This window comes from Triticum aestivum, chromosome 2A, assembly GCF_018294505.1.
Source record: "Triticum aestivum cultivar Chinese Spring chromosome 2A, IWGSC CS RefSeq v2.1, whole genome shotgun sequence".
Classification (NCBI taxonomy): Eukaryota; Viridiplantae; Streptophyta; class Magnoliopsida; order Poales; family Poaceae; genus Triticum; species Triticum aestivum.
This window is the reverse complement of record NC_057797.1, coordinates 37,009,329-37,028,143: the sequence shown is the minus strand read 5'-3', so window position 1 is coordinate 37,028,143 and position 18,815 is coordinate 37,009,329. Positions and strand designations below refer to the sequence as shown.

The 18,815-nt window shown below is 42.5% G+C and overlaps 1 protein-coding gene, 1 non-coding gene and 1 pseudogene across 3 annotated transcripts; 1 reads left to right on the top strand and 2 right to left on the bottom strand.

The window, feature by feature from the left end:
• Positions 1-306: 306 nt before the first annotated feature.
• LOC123184529 (OVARIAN TUMOR DOMAIN-containing deubiquitinating enzyme 1) lies at positions 307-5,438 on the bottom strand. The gene is made up of 10 exons (XM_044596627.1): positions 5,150-5,438; positions 4,571-4,648; positions 4,047-4,301; positions 3,106-3,168; positions 2,944-3,027; positions 2,714-2,860; positions 1,514-1,548; positions 1,331-1,386; positions 1,165-1,259; positions 307-872 (listed from the first exon to the last, which is right to left on the bottom strand). The coding sequence occupies exons 1-10, from the start codon at positions 5,324-5,326 to the stop codon at positions 546-548; spliced, it is 1,317 nt and encodes a 438-aa protein (XP_044452562.1). The 5' UTR covers positions 5,327-5,438; the 3' UTR covers positions 307-545.
• Positions 5,439-5,740: 302 nt separating this feature from the next.
• Positions 5,741-12,168, bottom strand: LOC123191445 (photosystem II CP43 reaction center protein-like; annotated as a pseudogene). The gene is made up of 2 exons (XR_006496790.1): positions 12,115-12,168; positions 5,741-7,514 (listed from the first exon to the last, which is right to left on the bottom strand). The product of XR_006496790.1 is annotated as a photosystem II CP43 reaction center protein-like (transcript).
• TRNAS-UGA (transfer RNA serine (anticodon UGA)) lies at positions 6,060-6,147 on the top strand. Its single transcript has one exon. It is a non-coding gene; the product is annotated as a tRNA-Ser (tRNA).
• Positions 12,169-18,815: the final 6,647 nt, after the last annotated feature.

Here is an 18,815-nt window from a genome sequence, read left to right as displayed (position 1 = left end):
TGAATATTATTCTACTTTAAGTCCAGACACTACTTCTCAGTAATAGTATGCCAAGATTACAGTTTCACCCTAATACAAGAAAGCTTGGGAAGCTGCATGAGGCAGAAACATGCAAGAACCTAACCGTTTATCCCAAAAAGCTCACCAAGTGTGAAGATTCAAATCTGCAGTCACATTCTAATTATATACTCAAATTTTGGAGAAAAGAACATCTGCAATATCACCTTGCAACATATATATTAAAAAAAACTAATTCTTCATATATTCTCATCCTCCGAATACAGAAGCCAAGGAGCAACACATCAGTAAGAATGCAATATATATTCCCATTTCCCAATGCAAGTATTCCTAAATATATAATTGATGCCTAGTTAAAACTACTACACTAAACATGCCCAAGCGAATAGAACAGCTTGTGGCTTTTTGCTCAATTGAGTAATCTCAACTTTACAAGTAGATTAAGATGAGATGCCACAAAAAATCCCTTAGGTTTTTGTATCGTCATCCAAGAATTTTGTACGTCAAGTAATACTTGCACCGTTTGTTTACTTGCGATACAAAATATCGCAGTTGTCAGGCCTACACAGCAAGGTCAGCAAAGGTGTGCCATCAGATGATATCAGGTTGCCACTTCCAATCTCCAGTGGTTCAGGGGTTGTGGTTGACGACCAATAGCTCCGAACTATATGGAAAGCACCCTTCCCTGATTCTGATCGAGGGAAGAAATCAAGGCGCTTTACTTGCAAACCTCCAGCCGTCAAGCCTTCGCCTAGAGTTTCGAGTCGCAGCGGGATGCCAAGTGCATACGTTAGAGCCCTCATTGCTAGCGCCGATGCTTTAACGTCCAGGGGACGCACCTCTTTCCAGCAATACTGTTACAAAACCATAATATGTGCAACGGTGAGCTCAGTATGTAAATGGTAAATTCAGTATTGGTTAACTTATTTTGGTCATGATTATCTTATTACAACTCAGGGATAATTGTTTCCGGGATTTTACATGCTTATGCAGAGAAAATTCTCAACTTATTTTGGTCATGATTATCTTATTACAACTCAGGGATAATTGTTTCCGGGACTTTACATGCTTATGCAGAGAAAATTCTCAACGTTGATAATACTAGTTGACTATTCGAGAAAAGTACTAGGGGTAAGAAATTCTAACCTGATTGACATTCATCTTTCCGGGGATAAATGGGTTGTAATCATCTATTCGCGTACGGATCTCAGTCTCTGCCAGCAATCTTAGGAAGGAAATAACTGGAAAAAAAGTGTTAAGCGAGAGAGAAGTGGACAAACAAAACATCTTGGCAAGCATGTAGTATCCTTACCCCTGAGTAGCATCATCTCCTGTAGACTTCTCTTCTGCAACTCGTCAGAACTAAGACTGCAAATGATAAAAGCAATTATTTTTAATCCCAAACGTAACTACAAAGAAGCAAAGGGATCTTGAAACTTAATGTCATGTCTTGTCAAAGAAAATCAATAGAAAATATCAAGTTCAAAGCTCATACCCATTTGCAACAGAATTGACCAAATGATTCAACTCCTGAAATAACATGCAGAAAACCGGTTAAGTATATGATCAAAGCTATATTATGTCGACAAAATCATATTCGCTTAGCATACTGCATACAGCAGGTGCAACAAACAAACATCTCAGCGAAATATCACGCCAACTGCTCCTAATGCTCCACTATTTTTGCAGTGAATGCTTGAGCTGAACAGCATCCATACTGTAGCAAGAATGAAAAGTGGAGTTTTTAGTCAAGTGGAATATGATGACAGGCCATAGTATTATTAAGGAGCTCTTAAGTTGGTGTGGTCCAGTAGACCAGTACTCTCCACCATGTCATCTACGCAATGTTTAAAATTTTATAAATAGCCTGTTGTTGCATTTACAGCATGAAATGCTGAGCTATTAAATAATTTCCATGATCAGAGCTAATAAGCCTAAAACTGATATGTCCACTGTTCATGCAGCAGGTACAGTTCCTCTATGCTACATGCGACAAAACTACTTGAACTTGTAAACATTTCTTCTCTATACTCTTCTTAGATCCCATACATACTATCCTGAAGATTAAGTAATTCAGATACTAGAAAATAAACATTTACAGAACTTTCCCAGTCTTTCCTTAAATTTTACATGTATGGCAGCTCCCTGAGCGCTTATAGGTTTAGTCTCTTCTCACTCTGCATAACCGTCCTTGCCTGTTTAGTGGGCGTATTTTGGAATTCGCTAAGACCAAGGAGTTTTGTATTTGCCGGAACTTTGTGCTGTTCTTTCGATAAGTAATAGAAAGCTCAGGCTGGGCCAAATTTTGCCTTAGTTCAGTCATAGATATGACCAAATGCAAAATCTATCTTCTATTATACATCTCACATTCTCACTGCATATATTTCATACTCGGAACAGTAAACAAAGATGTGTACTACCGTAAAAAAGCAAGAGTAGCATGCCTTTTTCAATGTGAGGCTTGTTCTTCATTAAAGATATTTTCTGATGATGTGGAAGGGGTCAGATAACTTTCAGAACAGATTCAGCAAGGGCACTGGATAATTCAGGCCACATAAGGGACATCAAGTTATTTTGGCAAGTATTATAAATCATAGATAGTTTGATTTTCAGTAAATGCCAAAACTTATTCCAGAAGAATTAGGGTTACGACATCAGAAAAAAAAAAGCTTCTGTGAGCTATGAGAATACATACAGAAGCAACACTTGAAAAGTATTCTTCAGGATTTAAGAAGTATGCTTTGTCCCATTTCAGACGACAGAAATTCTCTCTGGACACTGCCACATGTTCCATTAGACGAGTAACTTCAGCTTGACTATCTTGTATTTGTCCAAGATTTTCCTGTTTACAAGCATAGTCATATCAAACTTCGATGCAAAACAAAAAAGCAACAGCACAAAAAACCTAGTAACTTAGATGGTTACCAAGTAGGAGAAAAAGAAAGCTCTGTAGAAACAGCTGCCATCTCCACGAGTTCGTTTGAAATGCACATAGCGCTGACAAAGAATCTGCACAAAACTAGTTTTGCACATTAGCATAAAACAATTAAATAATGAGAATGCTCCTGTAGTGCCATGCAAACTTACCTTGATCATTTCCTGGACAGTGTCATTATCTGGATAATCCTCAACCAAATCCAAGAGTGGTTCCTGCCATAGAACAAGTAAGTACGACAAAAAAGGACTAACTATTTAGTAGATTCATCTGAATTAATAATGGATTCGAATAAGTAATGCTGAAGCACAAGGCGCAAAATTGTAAGCCTAAGAAATTCTATTATGGTTTTCATGCACCAATCATCCACTTATTTAGGAGGAAAATGACACGAGGCCTTCATGGAGAAAACCTATGTATAACATTAGATAAGGATCATCGATCACAATGTGCAAAACTAAAACTTATTTTAAGTCACATAAGAACTTCTCCTGTACCCTAACTCACATTATTGGTTAAGACACATATTGACCATGTCAAGAGTAGGTTCCAGTTTCCACTTGTAATTGCGCAGAATAACATCTATGAAAATTAACATCAAAAGATTCAAATAAGAAGTCAATGTCTTCCCTAGATAGTACCATAGACCATAGTTCTCTAGGGGAGTGATTGCAGTTTGAACATTTTAAGGTTACATGTAACAAACACTCAAACAAGGCGAATGCTAATAAAATTAGCATGTTAAGCTGACAAATTTCAAGATAACAATGTTACTCTCCGACAAGGAATAACTGGGACAGTGAAGAAGCTCACTGGAAATATTTCAAGATCTAACTCTTTAAAATCTAGTGAAAGTTTATTCACTGCATTGTTGTGAACAGAGGAGCTATGATTTTTTTTAAAAAAAGGACAGACCCAGTGCATAGAAGCTCCCACACAAGGTGGGGTCTGGGGAGGGATTATAGGAACTTAGTCTTACCCCTGCAAAGTGCAATGCAGAGAGGCTGGTTAGAACCCAGGACCTCTTGGCACAAGTGGGGAGGACTTCACCACTGCGCCAGGCCTGCCCTCAGAGGAGCTATGATTTTCTCACCTGGAATTCTAATGCCCATGGACGAGCTAAGGGCCGCCGGAAAACACCACTGACACTGAGAACACGGCGGCCCCTCGGTGGTCGGAGGTATGTTCTCTTGCCGTCCAGCAGCTGATTCCAGTTTTTCCACAGAGAAAAGTATTCATTTTTGTTGAGCGGCACCGAGTCATGCCGAACAATACCATGCGGGAGATTCTTCTTTTGACCACTCATGAACAATGGAATGTAGAATTTCTGATCATCTGGTAATTCATCCTATAAACAATTGCAGACAGGGAGTTGTAAAGGATACTTTCCAGCACAAATAAGGCCCATAATTACCCAAAAAGAAACAAGTGTAGCAACAACTACAGCAACAGATTCAGACTCCAACTAATGCAATCAACATTCAACAACTAGACAACTATAATTCCAGCACTGTGAGGCATCCTTTTCTGTGTTCAGAAACAACTGGACAAATAACTCAAGTCACCAAGTCATGGAATTGAACTAGGAAGTAGCAGCAAAGGAGCACAAATTCTCACCTCATCCTCCTGCACCGCATCCAAATCCGTCCCATCGTCTTCGGGCCAATCATCGTCATCATCATCCTGTCCTTCATACTAGAAAAATGGCATGACATTGTAAGAAAAGAAAAGTTTGCAGCACAAGTGCAGAGAACGGTGTAAAAAAGTGCAGTGAGACCCAGAACTCCCGGCCCGGACAACAGAGGGAAATCCAACAGCCTTCAGTTTCCAAGTCACGCGCGCGGTTGGACCAAGAACTCGCAGCAATCAAAGGAACGCAATTTCTGGATAGAAGCCCCGACGAATTGGTTGGAGGGCTCGAAATCAGAATCGAACAACCGCACCAATTCGAAGAACGTAGCCAAGAGATTGATAACCAAACTACGACGACGACGCCCGATCCCGCAGCAGCCAAGAAAGCGTCCCCCCACGAACTGGGCGCAGGAAATGCCCGAAAGCGGGCCAAGAACGAAGCCGAGGCCACCCGGACGCACCACCGAATCGCGCTGCACGAACGAGATACCGGCGAAACGGTCGCCGAGCAACCATCGCCTCGCCGCTCACCCGGGAGACAGCAGGAGGAAGCAAGAAACTCACCGTGTAACTGAAGATGGCGGTCGGCGGCGGCTGACGCGGGTGCGGCGAGGTGGGAAGCGCCGCGGGGTCGTGGGAGGGCGACGGCGCGGGCGGCGGCGTGGGTCCGCCGGCGGCGGCGGCGTCTCCGCTGCTTCCCGCCCTGTCCTTGTATAGCTTGACCTTGAATTTTATCCCCATTTCTTTCGCTCCGGGAGATTCCTTTTCTGCCCCGCCGAGAAACACTGCCTTCTTCCGGCCTCGCCCCTCGGTTCCTGCAGAATTCGGTAGCGGCCTTTTGCCAGGGACGAAGTGGTAGATGTCTTAGAAGAAATGGCCTTTATTATTTCTTTTTTATGGGGTTAATAAATATTAACCAAATTTAATTTAAGAAATGAGAGAATTCAGAATAGCTACGAGAAAAGACTAGTCCAATTCATAATGATGTACCGGAAAATACAACATTTTTATTATTTGACCAACCATCAGGAGAAGCAAATACAAGGGGTACACTAATTATTAAGATTGAGGAAGTCGCAATTAATGCAAAAACAGCTAATTGGAAAGCAATAGTCATATTTCTAATCCTCCAAGCTACCATCAAATAAAGTTGACTACATATTTGATCCCTCACTTAACCAAAATTGTAAAAAAATACAAGAAGTAGGAGGGGTTTAATCATGAATCCATTGATTCTTCTCTTTAATTCAAATTTATTACTTAAACCGCTTTTTTATTTGGATATGGGGGTGAGAAGAGATTATTTACTCTTTATTTCACAAGCGGGTATAGCGGATCCTGTATCCGTGTATACAGTATACAGAGATATATCGAAAAGGAACTTGTATCTGATATCTTTCTAGAGGCTAATAAATCTTTTTATTTTTTATATGGCTATGTTCTATTTGTAGGAGTAAAATAAGGATTAGGCTGTGGAGAGATGGCTGAGTGGTTGATAGCTCCGGTCTTGAAAACCGGTATAGTTCTAGGAACTATCGAGGGTTCGAATCCCTCTCTCTCCTTTTGCTTATTGAATACGTTTGTTTCTTTCATTTTTTTTTTTTCTGTCCCTTATCTTTCTTTCATAAAAAGGAATGAATGGCTCGGCTAGATGGAATAACCGAGCCAGAACAGAAAAAAAGTAGAACAGGTATAAATAAGAAAATCTTAGTTAAGAGGGTTCATGTAAAGAACAGGTTCCAAATCACGATCGATTCCCTTTTCAAAACCTGCTGCAGCAGCTCGGGCTCTTCCTGCATGCCATAAATGGCCCACAAAAAAGAAGAATCCTAGAACAAAATGAGAAGTTGATAACCAACTTCTAGGAGAGACATAATTAACTGCATTGATCTCGGTAGCTACGCCACCCACGGAATTTAAAGAGCCTAAAGGAGCGTGGGTCATATATTCTGCTGAGCGTCGTTCTTGCCAAGGTTGTATGTCTTTTTTCAACCTACTCAAGTCCAAACCGTTGGGGCCCCTTAGAGGTTCTAACCATGGAGCACGAAGGTCCCAAAAACGCATAGTTTCCCCTCCAAAGATAACCTCCCCAGTTGGGGAACGCATTAGATATTTACCTAAACCTGTGGGTCCTTGAGCGGATCCCACATTAGCTCCAAGACGCTGGTCTCTAACTAGAAAAGTAAATGCTTGAGCTTGAGAAGCTTCTGGCCCGGTGGGTCCATAAAACTCACTCGGATAAGCTGTATTATTGAACCATACAAAACAACAAGCGATAAAACCAAAGACAGATAAAGCAGCTAAACTATAAGACAAGTAAGCTTCTCCAGACCATACAAATGCACGGCGAGCCCATGCGAAGGGTTTGGTTAAAATATGCCAAATTCCGCCAAATACACAAATAAAACCCAACCATACATGCCCACCAATTATATCTTCTAAATCATCTACACTAACAATCCACCCTTCTCCACCAAAAGGAGATTTTAGTAAATAACCAAATATAACACTGGGACTAAGGGTCAAATTGGTAATTTTTCTTACATCTCCCCCCCAGGGGCCCAGGTATCATATACACCGCCAAAATAAAGAGCCTTGAGTACTAGAAGAAAAGCACCTAGACCTAACAAAATTAAGTGAATACCCAAAATTGTAGTCATTTTATTTCTATCTTTCCAGACATAACCAAAGAATGGAAAAGATTCCTCAGGAGTCTCAGGTCCCAGAAGCGCGTGATAAATGCCACCGAAGCCTAAGACTGCGGAGGAAATTAGGTGAAGTACGCCAGATACAAAGTACGGAAAAGTATCTAGAACTTCCCCCCTGGCCCTACTCCCCAACCTAGAGTAGCTAAGTGTGGAAGTAAAATCAACCCTTGTTCATACATGGGCTTTTCTGGTACCGGGGGGAGGGGGGTGAGGTGGTGACTCTATTTGGTTGCATCGAAATTATCTAACCACTTTCGCCCTTAGTAGAGTGTATTCGGAAAATTGTCCCAACCCTAGCCGCCACTCAAGCTCTCTCCTTCACGCCGCCATGTTGGTACTTCGACGATGATCGATCTGGCAGCGTCGTAGGGCTGTGAGGGTACATGTCGCTAGATTTGTTGACTGTTTTCGGATCTTAGTGGATCTTAGTAATTGGTGTATCAATCAAGTTAAGTAGTGGGCTGGCACTTGGTGTGGTGATTTTGACATTTTTCTATCAATTTTTTTTGCGACATGGTTCGGTTTCTCCACCCCATCTAGACTGGTGGTGAAGCATTATAAGCCTACATTACGTGGGATGATGCCCCAACTGATGTTCCTTTAATGTTTACTAGACATTGTTTCTAGCAGTGAACGGTTGTCACAGTCTTCAAAGCTTAGTTTAGCGAAGGAGTTTGCAAGTGTCCCTTTTCCTTACCGGTGATTCAGTGTAAGTTTCAAACTTTGACGGGTGATGTGCAATCAAAGTAAGAAGACGGGTTTTGTTTGTAGTCTATTTTTTTGCTCGCCATTTCATATCTTGTTGTCTTTTCATTGTATGAACTATTGTCTTTTTTTAATAATTATCAAATATAAGATGCCTTATAAGTGACTTTTCTCGAAAAAGCAATGTATCAGTGAAATGCAGTTATATGACCGACATGACCACATCGATCATTGATTGGCCCGTTCCTATCGTCGTCCACCCAATCTTGTCATTGCCTGCCTGATCCTCTCCACATCTTAACATCAAGATCTTGCACTGTCTTTCAGGTTCCTCATCATCAATGGTCCACCCCGCATGTAATTTCATTGTTGCTCCCGCTGATCCGTCGACCTTTTGTAGATCACCAGCTCGGTACACATAGCCTGACGCAGGAGAATCTACACAATGCCAATGCCACAAAGCTCTCATGACTTGCACAGAAAGCATATACAACTTATTGCACACATGCACCTAAGCACACATTGGCAAATTAGCACAACTTACTGAGTACAAATGCATTTCTTTCTTTGGCGCAAGGACAACTTAGTAAACATTGGCTAAATATTAGAACACGTAAGCATAATAGTAGCATCTATAGCGAACGGGGTGATTCCGTGCCGAGGCTCAGCTGCACCTACGATGAACAGAAAATTCAAAAAAAAACTAGAAAAATTCAAAAAAATCTGGATTTTTTTTTGCATAGAAGATAATCTGATGCGTGAGGTGCGCTCCAAATTTCAGATCATTAAACATATAAGTAGCTCTCAGCAAAAAAAAACAAATTGGATCAGAACAATACGTAAATAGTAAACTTTTTCATAGACTCACCATACTCCTAATTAAAATAGGGTATTCAGGGTTGGTGGCGAACTGGTCATGGGTTCCAGCTGAGCACTATGAAGTAGGCCATTCAGGGTTTGTCGTGATGATTTTCACACCAACCCCTTAGGCAAATGAACATACAATCTTTCATCAAACAATTTATAATCAGCAAAGGTTCTGCTCTTGTGTGACTTCACATAAGCCTATACAACTTATTACACACATGCACCAACGCACACATTGGCAAATTAGCACAAATGCATTTTTCTTTCTTTGGCACAAAGGACAACCAACCAAGTCAGCGCATGCAATAGTTGGCAGAAGCACGACTGCGAAATATTAGTACACGTAAGCATAGTAGTAGCATCTATAGCACCATACTCCTAATTAAACTAGATGATGCCCCGCGCGTTGCAGCGGGAACTTTGTATTACATGATGTTTAGAAAGTAAGTGTAAAATATGGAGTGAATAAAATGATGGTATTGGATGTTTGATGTACAAAATAAATAGCTGATGTCCAACTCATACATGCATAACAATATCACCATCATGTTTCTCTGGGTTTAGAAAGAATATAGGCATTATGGAACAGATCGCTTGTTTTCTGAAACAATGTCTAGCATGAATTAAATCAAGGCTACAGAGAGCATGGGTCCTAAAGCAAATTGACTATAGCCGATCAAAGAATGTAGTAAAATCGACATATGCCTTACCAAAGTAAATAAGTTAACTATCAGCCAAAATCTCATTTTTAGCTTCTGTTTAGTAAAAAAAAAGTAAGGGCACACATCATATTGAGTCAAACACTGATGGTCTGATCTGTAATCGATTAAATACTCCTTTTCTTCCCTGACAATATCAAGTATAAGTCATTAAATGAGTACTGTACTGGATTATTGGTCCTACTAGCAGAATGCCCGTGCGTTGCTATGGGCTATCCACCATGTTATCTTCAACATCCGGGTCCAACACAAAAACCTCATCCCTCGATGCATCTTCCCTTTTTTCTGTTGGAACCTTCCCTTCCCGCTCGGTTTACCGTTGTAGCGGGACATTTCTCGCTGGAGCCACTTTCTTTAAAAGCAGATAACGTCCATCTCATCTTCGTCATGCATTGCAATAGGGATGGAAATTTTCATGTTTATAATATAATAGAGTGGGTTAACCTAACACATACTATTGACACAAAACAACAAGTAACTATAGAAATCATTCTCAAAGGTCCATTCAACTTTGCAAATGCACACTGACGTCAGAGGCGAGTTGAAATGTGAACATATTCCTAGTCATCAGTATGCTCCACCTCCAGCGCCCAAGTACCATTCATTGCTACAAGGGATAATTGTCGTTCTTCTCTTTCTCGTCCTACTGTCTATGCTTACACTGCACAAAAGGTGAACTTGATTAATGACCACGATATATAGCCCAACTTAGCCCATATAAGAAAACAAATGATTATTTTGTTTATGAAAATATCGTTGACAGTTAATCAAGGGTTCAACACTAAACTACTGTTCTTTTGCATCAGATTACTGTTACATTGGAATGCTTTGATTTTTCTTTTCTGGTGGTAAAACAAGGAATCATTACGGATGTAACATTTGCAATAAGTGAAATACACATCATTGTCGTGCTAAAACAATACAATTCTTTCATCACCGCAAAAAGGTGGAGAAAAACAAATAGAGTGTATAGATTTGAAATTGAAACTGTATACACTAGTAGAAGGCCCGTGCGTTGCCACGGGCTTTTAAATATTTTTACCGTGTGCATATATAAACATAATGCATATCAAGTTTTACGTGTAAACATAATTGAAATCCATATCACACAAAATATTCTTCGATACAAAATGTAATTCGATAATGTATACATAGAAAGACACGCGATGCACAAAATAAAGAAAGTGGTACAGAAACATAGTACTCTTTATTGTGCACTATATTACACAAGGTAGATAGCACCCTACATGACTTTTATGCTTAAGACCAATCATCTCACGAAGCATTTCCATTGTTATTAACCATTAATTAAAGACAACAGATGGAGCATTTTGTTACCTTTAAACAAATATTCCAAGATGCTGCAACCAGAACCTTAGTACATTATGGAATTTCCTAACAAATATTACATAGACCCAAATATACAGCACAACATCCAATAAAAAATCATTATAACACACCATCTAACTTAAAAGTCTGGCATATGAAAATTTAGACCTCCGATAAAAAACGCTGAATTTCAGCAGGAAATATCAAATACATGCTTCCCTGTCCGATGTATAAATATGTGTAATTCTCAATTGATGCACTTCTGAAATCTTCTAACTCACATAACACCATAATTACAGTGATTGTGCAACATATTTTTTAGAAAGCATGCATAAGCCTTTGAGTATAAACACAATTTTTGGTAGGGAGTCAATAACACCCCTAGGTAGCCAAGCCTTTGAGTATAAACAAAAATGATTTCTCAAGCTTTCTTTTGCTTCATGGAGCTGTAATTATTGCTAACAGAAACAAAATAGAAATCACATGATAAAAAAGAAACAACACAATAGGAGAAAATGAGGCATACTACGTGGCCATGTCGCTGACCTGGCCATCACAACCTCCGAGACCAAGGGGCGAGGAGGTGGCGGCATCAGCTCCAATGAACCTATGACACCAAAATGATTATGTTTGCCGTCCTCGATCGTCGGCATCATCGACTCAGTGGTCGGTCCCCTTGTATCTTCTTCCCCATGGATCGGGATTGATTCGACATAGGATCAGAACAACAAACAAAATCAAAAGTCACAAAGAATTATAGCCTAGTAATGCTCAGTCAGCCAAATTAAGAAATATCGGTAACACATGCATATCTATTAATGATATTAGTGAACAATGCAAAAAGCAAAGGATTCCATTTGTCGCAATTAGTACACACGACAACTACTTCATAAGTTCATATGACCAATCAGTTAGACCACATGGTTAAATTCATTCATAGATGAACAATAGATGAACAACTAACAAAAGTCGAGAAGGATCCTTACAAAAACAATGATTGGTCAGGAATTTGGAAGGAGGGAGGGTCTATTATTAACGCTAGTGAAGGCGCATGTCATGCCAACTCTACAAAGTTAATTCCATTTACAAAAATCACATCGGAAAAGTATTGTGCATTCATGTCCTAGTCTTAATATCCCTTAGGTAATCTTGTTTTCAGCTGAACGACGATCATGTCAAGCTAAACGAAGAGGACGCTGACAGGGCCACATTGTTCCCTGCCCACCACCGCCCACTTCCACACGCCACAATCCATGTTCACCGCCTGGATGCCGGCCCAGCTCTCAAGGCCCTAGAACCGGTGCGCCCACGGGTCGCCGCGTTGGGTATGTACCCGCCGCCACCGCGTTGGACCTTCTCGTCCTACAATGCAATAGCCATTGCCTTAGTTGTCTACATCAGACATCTGAAATGAAACAAAAGTCAAATGCTACTAATTAGACGTAATACATCAAAATGTCAAACAAAGTCAACACTTTAATTATGCTTCATAGGATAAGAATCAAACATACATAGTTAAACCAAATACTTAACAAAGTGTCAACAACATTTCACAGATTTTTTTCAGAATTTTTGAATCACTAACCTGGCTTGGCTCAATGCCAATGTGGTTCAGCATATCAATGCATAGATGTAGGAATCATCCTTGTACTCTGCACAAACAAGGGAAAAACATGAGCTTTCATGTTTCCGTGTATTATAGTTGAGCAGAAGCGATACATGGACAGTAGTATGAATGTACAACAGTAGGGAATCTAGTCATATTTTTCTGTTTTCCATTGTAACGTCAGGGTCCCCCCTCCCGCCTGCGCCGCCACCCGCGAGGCGGCCGGGGCGGGCGCCCAGATCCCGCCGCCTCCGGTCTCCCCTCCTCCTCCTTCCTCCCTCGCCGTCGCCAGGGGGCACGGCCGGGCTCGCCTGACCGGCGCCGGCGGCGGCGGGGCCCTGCTCTTCCTCCTCCGCGCGTTGGGGGCGACGCGGGTCCCTCCTTCGCGGGCGGGCGCGGTGCGGGCGCGGGGCGCCGCGGCGCGGCGGCGCGTGGTGCGGCGTGGCCGGCTGCGCGGTGGAACGCGCCTCGCCGCAGCGGCCGGTTCCGCCCGGCAGGCGGCGAGGGCCGAGGGCGGCGTGGGCGGCGGCTGGGGTCCGGCTTCGGGCTGCCGGCGGCTGCGGTGGTTCCTCTCCGTCGTGGGCGTGCGGCGGTGGTGCGGCTCGGCCGGTGGCGGTCCGGCGACCTGGTGATGGTGGCCGGCGGTGCGCGTGTTGGTGGTGCCTCCCTTGGCGGCTTTCGGTGTGGGGAGGAAGGGGAGCGGCTTGGACAGGGGCGGCGGAGCCGACGGCGTGCCGGCTGCAGCGCGAAGGCGGGAACTTTACGGGCCTCTGCGTTCCCAGCCGGGCCTGTGCGGCCACGGGCCTGGTGTGTTCCTGCCATTGCGTCCGGTCAGCTACCGTCTTCGGCGGTGGAGGTGGGGCCCTCCCGCGTGCCGATGGTGCTGTTGCCTGGTCCCGGCTCCTCTTCTTCATCGTGCCGACCATGCTTCACGGTGCCGTGGTGAGACAGCGTTGAACGCTTCGTGTCCGGGCTGGCGCAGGGTGAGGGTTTGTTTGGCGGCGAGCTTCGAAGTGCCTGAGGTGGAGGCTGGGATCGGGAGAAATCTCTGTTGGCCTGGCCGACATCGACGCGGTGGCGCTTGTGGGTGCCGCCAGACCTTCCTAGAGGGCGTCGGAGCTACCCTTCCTCTCCCCTCACCGTACCGGGGGAAACCCTTGGCAGCAGCTCGTCTTCGTCGCGTTCCTTCTTGGAGGTGTTGATTGGTACCGGTGCTTCGGAGGCTCGGAGTCTGGTGGGAGATCTCCGGTGGGTGCAGCGGCCACGAGGCTTCTTCATTTCTTTGTCGATCCGCCGTTGTCGGCGTTTGTTTCTCTTGTATTTTCTCTTTCTTTTCTTTTGGGCGTGACTGTGCTGTTTCCGCCCCAGCACCTATCGTTGGATGGTTCGGTTGGTTGCTTTGTATACAAAGCGGGGGGAAACCCTTTTTCGGTAATGTACAACAGTGGGAAAGTTGAGGTTCCCTGGGCTGAATGTCGATGAAAGGTGCCTCCCATTTGCCCTTGTAGTCCAGGTTCCTAATTATCTGACTACACAAATATCCCATGTCAGAAGTTGCAATGCCAATGCACACTGCTGTTTGTCTACAATTTGACTATCTAATCTTACTCTAGCAGAAGTACCTTTTGCATCCATGGTCTCTTGCACCGGGGTACGTACCAAACTCCTAACTTCTTACAACTGATGATATTGTTAGGCGATGGAATTTGGAGTAACTTCTTGCTGACAACTGATGATATTGTTGGGCATTGAATTAATTGAACCACCCAAACTACTTTCAATCCTTTCTCGAAAGACAAATCAAGGAGACCACGAGATAGAAAAAGAGAGAAACTTACCATTAAGATAGAGGACAAGTCAGGCAGTCTTGCACATAGTGTTGGTAGGCAGCACCGCCGTGGTCGGGACAGTTCGCGCCCCAAATCCATATCCTCCATTTTTGCAAGATTCTGTACACCACATCTTTCTTACTAAAGTGGGAGAAACCATAAATCGACTATCAATCATCATTAAGTGTAGAATATGGTCATTAAAATTCATTAAAATCATTGCACATCGCTTGCTTGATTCTCCTCTATTAAATTAGCATTCATCACGGTGCCTTCTAAAGACAAGGCATGACAGAAACACAAAGCACAACCCAAGCACATTGGTTTATGTACCATACTCATTGTAAAAAATTAGAAGCTTCTGTAAGATGTGACACTGTTTACATGTTTGGAGTGAATTGCATCCTCGTACAAAGGATAGAAGAACTGAATGCTTATGTACTTATAAAATACAAAAGTGAAAAGGGTAATTAAATCATGTTGGGTTAAAAACCTTACGTTCCCATGGTTCTTTCTCAGATCAAAGAACTCAAAATATCAGCAGTGGATATTGGAGCCAGGAGAAGAAACGACGTGACCTTCACCCACATCCTTAATGGCCAGCCTCGTCTCCATGCCCAGGACGATCTAAAGCCTCCCTCAATAATTCAACACCTGCACGATGACCGACCGTCAGATCACAACACTCGGCTTGGGCAACAAATTCGAGGGATTTCTAGACCAAGCGTTGAGAGTACCTAGGGGTCACCTTGGTTTTTGTACACGACAAAGAGGAGTGCGGGAGGCGAGCCCCAACCCATCGAGACCAGATGCCTTGAGAGAAAGCTAGGGGAGGCGATGGTGAAGCACGACATCATGGCACACGTGCCCTATGTCTCAACGCTACAGTCGAGCGTCGCCATGTAGCCGCACAATAGCTTGCACTCCATGAGTTACATACTATTTTCGCTCACACGACGAACGCCATCCGCCCGTCACTGAGACCCATCCTCTCAACCCTGCTGCTCCACGATCACGCGACGCCGTGTTAGTTAATGCAGAAACATAGGAGGCGGGCATCGTAAGGTAAAAAGTCTGGTTTGGACGGGATGAAAGACGAACCAAAATAAAGCAAAATTGGACAGGGAAGGGGGTGGATGAGGAGGCGAACATACAACGAGGTCGGGGTGGCTGTGGCCGAAGCATGAGGCTCGGCCTCCTCGCCGATGACCAGATCCGCCGTCAGAGATGATGAGGTCATCAGCCCCGTGACCTGGATCCCGCCAACAGGGTGATGCAGAGGAGAGGTGCGGCGGCGTCCTACGGGTGAGGATGGCGGGGGAGGTGAGGGAGCAGCTGAGCGCGGTGGTGCGGCTGCGTCCCTCGGGAAGACGAATGGCGAGCGGCCCGAGGCGGGAGGCGGCGAGGGGGAGAGAAGAGTCGTGCGGTGCGGGGTGAAAGCCCGACTCGCTCGGTTTGTAGCAGGGTACTGCTATAATGGAAACATTTCCTTTGATGTAATTTGACTACGTATGGAAAGATTAATCAGTGATTGACCGACTTATGGTAAGTTAATTAATTTAGATTTGATTTTTAAATATTGATTAGAGATTAACCGTGATTGATTCTCTCCCATGAAGACATTACTAAATAATTTGTGTCCACATGGAAAGTTCTGATCCGTTTGGCTTTCGGTACATGGGATGGTGGAAGGAAAGACGAAAATAAACCGAACGAAAATAAACCAGACGAATAATAACAGTGGACGCAATCCTAGCAACTGCTCCATTAAGAGTAGAGATAATGCCTCAGGATGAGGAGGTCACGATTAGGGTATGGCAAGAAGAACTTTTTTGGAAAGCTTTGATTCTGGTGATAATTACCATATTCGAAATTTCCTTAGTTATAGCCTTACCATACATGGATTGATTTATTATTATAATTATCATATTTGAGATTTCTAAGTTTATAGCCTTATCATACGTGGATTAATTGTGATTGATTACCATAAATACGTTGGGTATTGTCGGCCAGACGAGAAAGAGAAAAACCGGTGGGAGGGGGGTGGTGGGAGGTGGGACGAAGAAAAACCGGTTGAAAATAAACCGGTTGAAAGTGGGGGGACTATTCAACCAATTCGTCCATTAGGAGTAGAGATTTAAATTGGCAAAAGCGAATATACATTGGTTCAGCAAAACAATGCAAAAGCCTATCACTGGAGAGAATTAATGTTCACTAAGTGAAGCCATGTATTATAAGATTATGTATATCGTGTTTAGGATATATGCTGCCCATCTTTTCTTCTTTATTCCCTACCAAAAATTGCTGGGGGGGGGGGGGGGGGGCACCACACCATACCTGAAGCAGGAAACTCTTGTTAGTGTAAAAAGGAAAATAACATATACATATACACACACAGAAAAGAATGGCTTGAGAAAACTAACCAGATGAGTAGCCCACTGATCTGTAACTAATTATGCGTATTCTGTAGCATAATAGTACAACTCAGCAGGAAAACTAATAATCTGTATGCATTTTATGTCAAAGTCGACGACCTATTCATACCAATGTACAAATAGTATGAAACTCTTGTTAGTGTAAAAAGGAAAATAACATATACACACACAGAGAAAATGGCTTGAGAAAACTAACCAGGTGAGTAGCCCACTGATATGTAACTAATTATGCGTATTCTATAGCATAATAGTACAACTCAGCAGGAAAACTGATAATCTGTATGCATTTTCTGTCAAAGTCGATGACCTATTCATACCAATGTACTTGTCCATTATCTTCCTTGAATCTCTCTGAAATTCTAAGGCCTAGCACCTAAGCGAAGGGACATAGAACACCCGCCATAATAATTGTACCAATATATTGATGTAAACTCCCCGCTGCTATCTTACACGGTTTATACGGAGCATCTAAAAAAGTACAGCGTCTATCAATTCTTGCTACAGACAGAATGATCTTTTACTAACTTTGCATCAATATATACCTTCTAAAATCTAAAGAGAAACTCACCAAAGGTGCTTGATCAGAATAGTCACATTTGGGAAGTATTGGGCAAGATACACCATGTGGATTCCTGCAAACAAATATGAAATAACAAGAATTAAAAGAAAGGATAGTCATAAGTCATAACAAATGAAAGAATCATAAAAAGACAGATACCACATGGAACAAGCCTCCATGCTACAATAATCTTGAATCATTCTGAATATAGTTGCTCAGTTTACATAGCACACAATTTCTGAATAGAGTTGCTCACTTTACACAGAACACAATGATATCATGTAGCCAAAAATTATTCTGTTCGCTTCTTTGTACCAACAAATGCAACAACTAATGACCGAGTGTTTCCTTATCAAACCCAGAAAAGTCTAGTACAAGAGACGTAGCAATCCGAAGAAGAAACCAGGAAACGTGAACTCGATCACATCCCACAATATCTACGAGCTCAATAGATATAGGGTCTTATTGATCATGAATTCCTCCAATGGAGAAGATCCATAACCATTGTCTGTTAGATCATTCCCTGAATTCCGTGATCCATAGTTCCTCCAGTGATGCCCCGACGCTCTGGAGCCTGATTTTGCGTTGGCCCCCGCGCACTACTATCACTGTTGTCCCCCTTTCAGGAGTAGAGATACAATGCCAGGGAGGAGTCATGTCGCTCATTAATTTGCAGAGCTCTCCTTCACCTAAAATGCGAACTTATTCTATTTTTCATGGGAAATAAGTGTGAATTAATTAATACATAAGATTATTCTTGTGTATTTATCAATCAAATACATACCTTACCAGTACATCAATTGATAAGAGAGCATTCAACTAAAGCAGACGCTGACATCGGAGAGTAGTCGGTCCTTGAGCCGAGAGGTGCCTAGGCGGCAGTAAGACCCGGATGACTTGTATTTGTTGGATTCTTATATGAATGTAGTTTCTAATGATGCTATTTTTGCTACGTACAACTTACATTTTTCTTGGTCAAAATATGACCCAGAATACGAGGAGACTATAGTGAATCAGGACACGGAGGGATACATATGATGATGAATCTAATGATATATGTTTGACATTTCAGATGTAAATATTTTTCTTCACAAAGTTTGTCAAAGTTTGTAAGTTTTAATTTTTCAAAAAACCTATATGCATTGCATTATGAAACGGAGGGAGCACAAAATAAAGTCTACACCAAAGAAGCTGTGTCTTTTCGGCTATAGGAATCCACGTGTCACTGCGCACCTTCCGGTTTGTCTTTTCGGCTATGGAGGTGATCCGTCATTTTTTTCCGCAATATATAAAATTTTTGGAATTAGAAAAAACTCCGCAAAATATACCATTTTTTCACAAATTTCAAAAACTGTTCATGGATATATAAAATGAAAAAAAAGGAAAAGTAGAAGGGAAAAATAAAAAAAATGAAGAAAACAAAAGGAACCCCCATATAAAAAATAAAGAAAGCTGGCAAAAAGAACCCGAGAA